This window comes from Tarenaya hassleriana, unplaced genomic scaffold, assembly GCF_000463585.1.
Source record: "Tarenaya hassleriana unplaced genomic scaffold, ASM46358v1 Cleome833, whole genome shotgun sequence".
In the NCBI taxonomy this organism is placed as follows: domain Eukaryota; kingdom Viridiplantae; phylum Streptophyta; class Magnoliopsida; order Brassicales; family Cleomaceae; genus Tarenaya; species Tarenaya hassleriana.
In genome coordinates this window covers 1-9,019 of record NW_010970769.1, presented here as the reverse complement: position 1 = coordinate 9,019, position 9,019 = coordinate 1, and the positions used below count along the sequence as shown (strand labels likewise).

At 41.4% G+C, this 9,019-nt stretch overlaps 3 protein-coding genes across 6 annotated transcripts in view; 2 read left to right on the top strand and 1 right to left on the bottom strand.

Annotated features, from left to right (window-relative positions):
* LOC104803358 overlaps positions 1–481 on the top strand; it is a 1,912-nt gene extending 1,431 nt beyond the window's left edge. The window contains 2 exon segments of the mRNA XM_010527289.1: positions 1–8; positions 11–481. The exon segment at positions 1–8 is cut by the window's left edge and continues 1,431 nt beyond it. Coding sequence (XP_010525591.1) covers positions 1–8; positions 11–319 — 317 coding nt within the window. The 3' untranslated portion in view covers positions 320–481.
* A 777-nt stretch (positions 482–1,258) lies between these two features.
* On the top strand, positions 1,259–5,134 carry LOC104803356 (phosphate transporter PHO1 homolog 10-like). Its single transcript, XM_010527283.1, is given in 14 exon segments — positions 1,259–1,396; positions 1,725–2,028; positions 2,031–2,336; positions 2,408–2,741; positions 2,817–2,865; positions 2,965–3,166; positions 3,244–3,364; positions 3,465–3,723; positions 3,812–3,916; positions 3,996–4,040; positions 4,139–4,288; positions 4,376–4,654; positions 4,773–4,909; positions 5,005–5,134. Coding segments are annotated over 13 exon segments (2,331 nt in total). The 5' UTR covers positions 1,259–1,396; positions 1,725–1,790; the 3' UTR covers positions 5,111–5,134.
* A 37-nt stretch (positions 5,135–5,171) lies between these two features.
* LOC104803357 (phosphate transporter PHO1 homolog 7) lies at positions 5,172–8,890 on the bottom strand. Of its 4 annotated transcripts, XM_010527288.2 has the most exons (12): positions 8,215–8,890; positions 7,733–8,078; positions 7,578–7,626; positions 7,437–7,508; positions 7,223–7,352; positions 7,024–7,144; positions 6,677–6,935; positions 6,461–6,565; positions 6,328–6,372; positions 5,792–6,220; positions 5,565–5,701; positions 5,172–5,469 (listed from the first exon to the last, which is right to left on the bottom strand). In XM_010527288.2, the coding sequence occupies exons 1-12, from the start codon at positions 8,762–8,764 to the stop codon at positions 5,376–5,378; spliced, it is 2,337 nt and encodes a 778-aa protein (XP_010525590.1). In that variant the 5' UTR covers positions 8,765–8,890; the 3' UTR covers positions 5,172–5,375. The 4 variants fall into 4 exon arrangements, with proteins under 4 accessions (XP_010525590.1, XP_010525589.1, XP_010525588.1 ...); XM_010527287.2 differs by having other exon boundaries at positions 7,437–7,626; XM_010527286.2 differs by having other exon boundaries at positions 5,565–6,220.
* Between the last annotated feature and the right edge of the window lie 129 nt (positions 8,891–9,019).

Sequence of the window (9,019 nt, the reverse complement as noted above, 5' to 3'; positions counted from 1 at the left end):
AACTGTCGACGGGAAAGAGAAAGGGTATTTGAGGGCATCTTACTGGGGAGCATATGACGAGACTTATAACTCAGAGAGACTGATGAGGAAGTGGGGAAGGAAGATTCCTGCCATGGAAATGTTGGTAGAGAGTGTTTTTGAAGTTACTGGAGGTGATCGGAGATTGGTCAAGATGGTGACTGAAAGGCTAAGGAAAAATGGAGGTTGCAGTAACACGATGGAAGCCATGGAAAGAGCAATGAAGCTGGGAAGGAGTGTTTATGGAAAGGTTGTATCGAAGAAGAAGGCGATGAAGTCTCTTCTTGGCTTAGGGACTTAGTGACCAGATTACTTAACAAACACGTCGCCATTGAAGCTAATTGTTATCTTTCCATGTGGAATATAACACTAGAAGCATTTTGCTTCCTGTAATTTCCAAAATGGCATTACAAGAACAATCGTAATAGAGAAGTCGCAATGTGCCAAGAATGTTGGGCTATTATATTGGGCCTTTAATGGGTCGCCTCTTTGACCCGTGCTAAAAATGGGCCTCTAGGCCTCTTATACGACGCTATGAATCTTTAATGTGCTTTGTGTCGGGCCTTTGTAGGCCTTTAACAAGGCCGCCGAAAAGGACACTGAGACCATTATTGGGCCGACTAAATGACCCATTTAGGACATTTGGGCCATTTTACTAGTGTGAGACCTTAATGGGCTTTTCATTGAGTCATTTCTACATTTTTGTGAAGTATATGGACGCGTGACGGACAATTTTGGACCTCATGAACCCTTAACGGACCTTGTGTTGGATCACATCAATGGCCCATTTATGATATCGTTATGATTTTAATGAACTTTTCATTGGACACATTTAGGTCCATTAATCTCTTACTGGACCCTTAATGAGCTCCTGTTCTGTAGCCTCAGACCCATTTTGGAAGTTATGGATTTTAATGTTCGAAAATATCATTAATTTATTTAAAGAGTCGGTCCAGAAGATCTAATCCAATCAGCATACCGGGGTTTACGAAGTAACACGTGTCCGATTCTGGTGTGCGTCTGCCGAATAATCGACCAGTATCTAGGCTTTGCCTGCGTAGGTCCCGGCTACATAATGCATCAGCGTCCATCAGACGCCACGTGTCAGTCTCATAAAGAATCCAACGGTCATGGAGGGGTGACCACGTCCCAGAACGTGATCTCAACCACAGACGATCTCATGCCGTAACCAACTCATACAGTGCAGCACACACGCCGAGGGCAAACAGACCGACAGAGACGCTTTTCAGGTTCTCCATTTTCGCTTCGTCTTCTTCTTCGTCGTCCTCATCGTTACTGGCATATCCAGAGCTGCAGAGAAACATGTTCTATTGAGACTGCTCCGACAAAACGTTTTCTGTGTTTCTTCGTGATTAAGGTATCTACTTACTCTTCAAATTTCGTGCTTCATCTGCATGGCGGAGAAACATCGAGCCATTCACTGTGGACCTAGTTTCTATTGCTAATGTTTTAGTAGTAATGGGAATGAACTCATCATGCGAAAGTGCAATTCGTTTTGGATTCTCTCGTATTGTCAGAGAATATGGCTTTATAGTCTGTTTGGGAATCTCTGCTCTCTGTTTCTCCTACGACGACTACAAGCCTCCTATTTCGCAGCTTCATGACCTAATTATGGTTCATAACATGAGACTAGGATAGGAATCATACATTGTGGTGATCTCCGCTAATTTGTTTCTTTTCCGCAGTTGTCTCTTTGAACGTGTCTTCTTCACAAACATCGCATAGTGTCAGTCGAGGTGAATTGCACAAATATGAAGTTCGGGAAACTGTTCAAGAAGCAAATGGTCCCTGAATGGATTGAAGCTTATATGGATTACGGTGGCCTGAAGAGAATTCTCCGAGAAATATCGAGTTACAAGCAGAGTAAGCAGCTTGGAACGTCTTACAGAGAATTACAACAGAGAGCTCTTCATCGATCCTTCAGTGGCTTGTTGTGTCAGCCGAGGCATACAGATACTGCAGGGGACGATGAGGACACAGTGATAATAGTCGAGTTCAGCAAGATGATTCTAGGAATTTTTATAGGACGAATTTTCTGAGGAAATTCGAAGGAGGAGGAGAAATCGAAGAAACTTTCTTCAGAAAACTCGATGAGGAGCTTAACAAAGTTGACATATTTTACCGAGACAAGGTGGATGAAGTGGTGCATGAAGCTGCTTTGCTCGATAAACAGATGGATGCACTTATTGCTCTGCGGATCAAGGTTCAAAAACCTTGTGTCGATAACCAGAATCTGGAGAAACATCCCTCTGATACTGTCATGACAGATACACCCGAGAGCACGACGAGAATCCCAGGTAACCAAATGATACAAAGGCTTGAAGCTTATGTTTTTTGAAATTCTTGACATCATATGGTATATCTGCAGGTGAAAATATAGAGATGGTGAATGGTATTGACAGAACTGCAATTTCTGAAGAACAAGCCTTTAATGTGGTGGCTGATTCTGTCCCTGTTTTTTGTTATGATTATGGTCACGAAGGGGAAAATAGTACTGGCAACAAGCAGGATCTCCACGAAATACTTGAGCGCGTGAAAATAAAAAATTCACTCGAGTCTCCTATTTCTACCTTAAAAGGGGTTTTCGGGGATTCTAAGAATGAAGAACCGAGTTTCAAGAAAGGACTAAGGAAAGCGGAGGAACAGTTGAGGCTTGTCTTTGTTGAATTCTATCACACACTCCGTCTTCTGAAGGAATACAGGTGAAGAGGAGCAATTATGTTAATAACCTTTTTTTTCCTGATGAGGTGTTTATGATTCTGCTGATTGTGAACCAGTTTCATCAATCTCCTGGCATTTTCAAAGATCATGAAAAAGTACGAGAAGGTTAGATACAAAGTGGTTGTTTGCATTCATACAGCCTTGTTAAGTTAAGCTTGAGCAACTGACATACTTGATGTATATATTTTCCTACTGATTCTGTAGATAGCATCAAGGAAAGTGTCCAGAAATTACATGAAAATAGTGGATAACTCGTTCATTGGTAGCTCTGATGAGGTAACCAGATTAATGGAGAGAGTAGAGGTTACTTTCGTCAAGTACTTTTCAAATGCAGATAGAAGAGAAGGTATGAAGTGTCTACGGCCAAAAGTTAAAAGAGAAAGGCACAGAGTTACCTTCTTTTCAGGTAAGGAAACCTGAGAGTCAGAATTCAATGGTTTTATAAATAAGTTGATTTTCTTTCCCATTCTTCAACTTCCACAGGTTTCTTTTCTGGTTGTTCCATTGCTCTGATTATCGCTGTTGTTTTCAAGATAGAGAATAGAAAGATAATGAAGAAGAACTATGGTATCCCTTACATGACCAACATTATTCCCCTTTACAGGCAATGATTCTGTCTTAGTATTCGAGAGCTTCTGTTGAAAAAATAAAGATATTATCTTTCTTGTCTCACTCACAAACAACTAAATTTCCACCCCCTGCAGCCTATTTGGATACATTATTCTGCATATACTCATGTACGCAGCAAATATTTACTTCTGGAGGCGTTATCGAGTCAACTATACCTTCATATTTGGTTTCAAGCAAGGGACAGAAATGGGTTACAGAGAAGTCTTCCTGGTCGGCACTGGTCTTGCAGTGCTTGCCTTGATCTGTTTCCTTGTAAATTTGCAGCTCGATATGGGCTGGAGAATAAAAGATCACAAGACACTATCTGAAGCTATGCCTTTAAGTTTGGTTGCTGTAAGATTCTTTGGAGTCTTGTCACATTGTGTAGTAGTCATTGATCAAATGCATATGTCAGTGCGATCTAATCCATCCCCTTTTGCAGATTGTTCTAGTCATACTCTTTTGTCCTCTCAACATCATATACCGTTCAAGTCGATTATTCTTCATACGATCTCTAACTCGCTGCGTTTTTGCCCCTCTTTACAAGGTATGTTAATTTAACTCCTTGTATACATTGGGCATTAGACAGCAAAGATAGACCTGATCTTTATGTCCATTCCTCGCAGGTTAGGCTTCCAGATTTTTTCTTGGCTGACCACCTAACCAGTCAGGTTCAGCAATCTTTACTTTGAATTTTTTTTTTGTTACCGGTGTTTTATTATGTGGATGATTCGAACAACAAGATTCTGCTATGGTTGGTCGAGATCAGGTACAGGCCATAAGGAGTTTTGAGCTTTTCATTTGCTACTACGGTTTAGGAGAATACATGCAGAGGCACAAAAAGTGCCACAAGCATGGTGTCTATAATGTCTTTTACTTTGTTGTTGCTGTTATACCATACTGGCTTCGCTTTCTCCAGGTATCATCACATGATTTCACTTTTTTTCTCCCATGTGTTCATCCATTCACATGTCTGAACAAGAATCTGGTATTTTTCATCTTGCAGTGCATCCGGAGATTATGTGAAGAGAAAGATTCCATCCACGGATACAACGCTCTGAAATATCTTTTAACAATCATTGCCGTCGTCATAAGAACAGCGTTTGAACTGAAAAAGGGTCGTAAATGGATGATTTTGGCTCTTATAAGCTCGGGCATTGCAACAGTGATGAATACCTTCTGGGATATCATAATAGACTGGGGATTGCTCCGTAGGCATTCCAAGAATGCTTACCTAAGGGATAAACTCTTGGTGCCTCGCAAGAGTGTCTATTTCGCAGCCATGGTAATCAGACGCACATTTATTTTGTATGTCTTTGCTTTGATGTGATGAGATTTAATACAACTAGACTACCAATAATTTGTGTTTCTTATATATATATATATATATGGAATGTAAACAGGTGCTGAATGTGATACTGAGAGTAGCATGGATGCAGCTGGTGCTGGAGTTCAACATGAGATCGCTTCAGAAAATCGCAGTATTAACCATCACTTCCTGCTTGGAGATTGTTCGTCGTGGTGTTTGGAGCTTCTTCAGGTACCACACACTCTGTATGGATTTTGTTTTTTTTCTTTGTTGCAGACTTATATACCCATAAATTTTGGAATTGAGGAAACTTTGTTGGTTCTCAGATTGGAAAACGAGCACTTGAACAATGTCGGAAAATACAGAGCCTTCAAATCGGTTCCACATCCCTTCGATTACTACGATGATGATGAAACTGACAAGGATGACTGACCAAAACTCCCCTGCCTGTTCTTTGTTTGGGTTTAAGTAGATTGGGCGCAAAAGACAAAAAAAGAAGAACGGTTCCATTTTATTGAAGAGCATGGAAGAGAATGGCAAAGCTTTTTTTCCATCACCATGAAAACTAAAACCTCGTTCTAAAACCTATTGCTTCACATCAAAGGCCTGAGAAGCTATTGATGAACGATTGAAGAAACTGGAACTCATCTGCCTTTGGCAAAATCTGGTGAGGAGTATCTTCATGCTGCGATTATACTTATGAGTCTTTATCTTCGTCGTAGTTGAATGGTAATGGTACTGACTTGAATGCTCGGTACCTCCCAACGTTATTCAGGTGCTCGTTCTCCAGCCTTATCATCAACCAACCGATAAAGTACCATTAAAAAGGAGTTTCGGAAAAAATTCTTGCAGTTCCAACAAGAAAATAGCCTCGTAAATAGGTTACCTGAAGAAGTTCCAAATGCCTCGGCGTACAATCTCGAGGCTGGCGAGAAGGGCAATCATAGTTTCTCGGTGTAAGAACGAGAACCTGAAATCCAGCACTGTCTGTAACCATACGAACCTCAACACAACATTCAACACCTGCAAGAAAGGGAAAAAAACACGTTTTAAAGGAACTGAAACCGGAACGCGTTTTGGCTCAATCAGGGATTTTCCATTGTCATTGCTTACCATGGCAATGAAATACACACTCTTGTGAGGAATGAGAAGCTTCTCTCTCAACCAGCTGTTTCTGCTTCCTCTCTGAAGTAATCCCCAATCAACAACAATGTCCCAGTAAGTGCCATAAAAGGTAGCAATGGCTGAAAACACCCAAGCAGTGACTTTCCATTTGATTCCTTTGTCAAGGCTATAAGCTGTTCTTACGCAAACGGCGAGGATGGTCAGGAAATACTTGAGAGCATTCAACCCTTGTCTTGAATCTCTCTCTTCGATTAATCTTCTAAGACACTGGAGAAGGCGAGACCAGTAAGGAGTGACTGCTACAATGAAGTAGAATGTTTTGTATACATCGCTCGATCTGCATGTGTTTTGTCTGAGCCTAAAGTCTCCCCAACCATAGTAGCAGATATAGAACTCTAGACTCCTCAGTGCTTGGACCTGCACAGATATGTGATTTTGGACATTGAGAAACCTCCTCTTGCATTAGAAGGTTTTTAATGCATAAAAGAAGGTGATGATATGATACCCATGATGATGATGCATACCTGGCTTGTTAATTGGTCTGCCAAGAAGAAATCTGGAAGATTCACCTGCAGAGTTTTGGAAACTTGGATATGTTTCTCGTTTTCTTCAATGTTATTTTATTGCAGATGAATGGATTCAGAGATGAGTACGTACCTTGTAAAGTGGTGCGGCCACGCATCGAAACAAAATGGCAAGGAAAAAGAACCGGCTTGATCGGTAAAAGATGTTGAATGGACAGAGAGCAACAGCGATCAGAATCTGTAAATGTGTATGAAAACCAGTCACCACACAAAGGAGGTGATTGTATTAGAGATATATACATATACAGATACATAATATCTCTATCTATCTGGGTTCAGTGAAACTTACAATGACCAGAAAAAGAGGAAGAAGCTCAGTGATGGTCTTGTAGTCATTTGTTTTGGGGTCCATTTCCATATCAAGGTTTAACAGCACAGAAGACAGAGCTAGTGTACCAAGACCAAAACTGAAGAGGAGAACTTGGCTGAAACCCAGTTCAGTGCCTTCCTTGAATCCAAATATGAAGGGGTAATTCACTCGGTATCTCCTCCAGAAATATATATTAGCAGCGTACATGATCATGTGCAGAACCACGAACCCGAACAAGCTGCATTATTTTTATCATTACTTGTTATAGCAAGAAATGTTGATCTATCACAATTCAAAGAGTACTACTGGTCGTTCATGTGCATCACCTGTAAAGTGGGAACATCGTTTCCATGTAGAGTTTCTGCCCTTCTTTGCCCGTGATGTTACGGACATGGATGATCAGAGCAAGAGCTATAATGAGGGAGACAGTGCATCCAGCCAAAAAGCCTGGAGAAGAAGAAGAAGAGGTATTAGTCCATGACATACTTCAGCCATTTTCTTTAATCTCTCCAGTCTTTAGTTTACCAGTGGAAAATGTTATCCGGTGTTGTTCTTTTTTCACTTTTGGTCTTAGGAGGCTCATTCCTTTGCTCCGGTTTCCATTGGCGAAATGCTCCACGAAGGTAGATTCCACTCTCAACATAAGGTTGTTAATCTGTGTACATATAAAGCTCCCGTTGAAGTTCTTTTTCAGGGGCCGTGAAAAGACGAGGGCGAGTTTGTAAATCAATCTCTTTACCTCATCAGAGCTTGTGAGATAGGAGCTATCCACCATTTCCAAGAACGGTTTAGCTGCATTTCTTGAAGCAACCTGAAAGAAGAGAAAGAGTTGATAAGTCTCCAAAACTGGTTTTGCCACTCGAGTCACTGCTGTAAGTACCTTATCATACTTCTTCATGATCTTCGAGAAAGCCAAGGTGTTCAAGAAGCTGTATCATCAACAACACATGGATTCAGAGCTTTAAGGATTCTTTTTTTGGCAGAAAGTAAGCTTAACCCTCCTGAAAACTTTTGGTTTAAACTGCGAAAACAGACCTGAAATTCTTCGTTATCCGAAGCTTGTGATAGAACTCAATGAGAACTTGTCTGAGTCGTTCCTCGATCTTCTTCAGATTCTCTCTGGTGAACTTGAGCTCTTCCTGCTTAGTGACCTTGAGGATGTTCCTGATGGTGGACTGAGGAGTTTCCAGTGTATTGTTCAGGGTGATATGGCCAAGAACATCCATTGGCGATTCCCTTTCACGCTTAAACCCCTCAGGTGTCTGATCAGACATAACATTCTCGTCGAGGGAAGGTAGGGTCCCGTTTTCGGTATCATTACTGCGTCGCTCATGGGCAGTATCTTCCACTTTTGAGCCCATCTGATCAGCTAGTGTCCTTCCTGTTTATCAATCCAAAAAAAAAAAGAAAAAAAAATCAGACTTGCTAATTGAAAGATTTAGATCAATCTCTTCAGGTTGCAGTGAAAGGTCTGCAAATCTCTGTGTTCAAAAGGACAAGCGATCTGAGAAACTTACTGTGTGACTGTGAAGCAGAGCCCTCGGAAGCTAAGGCATTCATATCGACTGAAACAGACTCTGTGAAGTTCCAAGAAGAAGAGGGTTTCTCGACTTTGACCCTGAAAGCAATGAAAGCATCCATTTGTTTGTTCAGAGCCACAGCCTCCTTCACGATCTCCTCCACTTTCGACCGGTAAAAGTCATTCACCTTGTTGAACTCACGATCTAGGGTTCTAAAGAACATCAGCTCAGTATCTCCTCCTGCCTCTGCAGCTTTCAAGAATGTCGTCTCGATGGAATCTGTCCCGTCTTCTCGAGTCACGGCGCTAACCATAACGTCTGGACTGTCGGAATCTATGGCCGACACGTTGAAGCTGTACCTCTTCGTTAAGCCGCTGAAAGCTCGGCGCATAGATAACTTGCGTCTCAAGGCAGCGGCCTGAGGTTTGTCAGATCTTTGCCTGGAAGCTTCAATGTCTTTGAGAATGGTCTTGAGATAAGCGTAATCCATGTACGCTTGTTGCCATTCTGGGATCATTTGCGAAACGTATTCTTTCCCGAACTTCATCTTTTTTCCAACTACTGTAAGAATCTGGAGCTGGAATTTCTTATTTTAAATGCAAGAATTCTTTTGATTATCAGATATGGCTAGAATGATAAAGCTTATGTGAACGATTCCGACCGCAGGAAAAAAAAAATCGGACAAGGAGACAGAAAAGTTTATGAACAAGAGAGGAAACGTAAAAGCGGAACGAAGGGTGAAGCTTAAGAAATTTAGCCAGCCATGCGAACTCTGAACTTGTCAAGGTCTCTATTCTATCCA

Excerpts from the sequence above, each read along its gene's own strand:
- LOC104803357 (XM_010527284.2), bottom strand. The coding sequence starts at position 8,764 with ATGAAGTTCGGGAAAGAATACGTTTCGCAAATGATCCCAGAATGGCAA. Across the intron at positions 7,627-7,732 it reads CGGATAACGAAGAATTTCAG|CTTCTTGAACACCTTGGCTT; the intron begins GTCTGTTTTCGC and ends TTGATGATACAG. Across the intron at positions 6,221-6,327 it reads CAGACCAATTAACAAGCCAG|GTCCAAGCACTGAGGAGTCT; the intron begins GTATGCATCATC and ends ATATCTGTGCAG.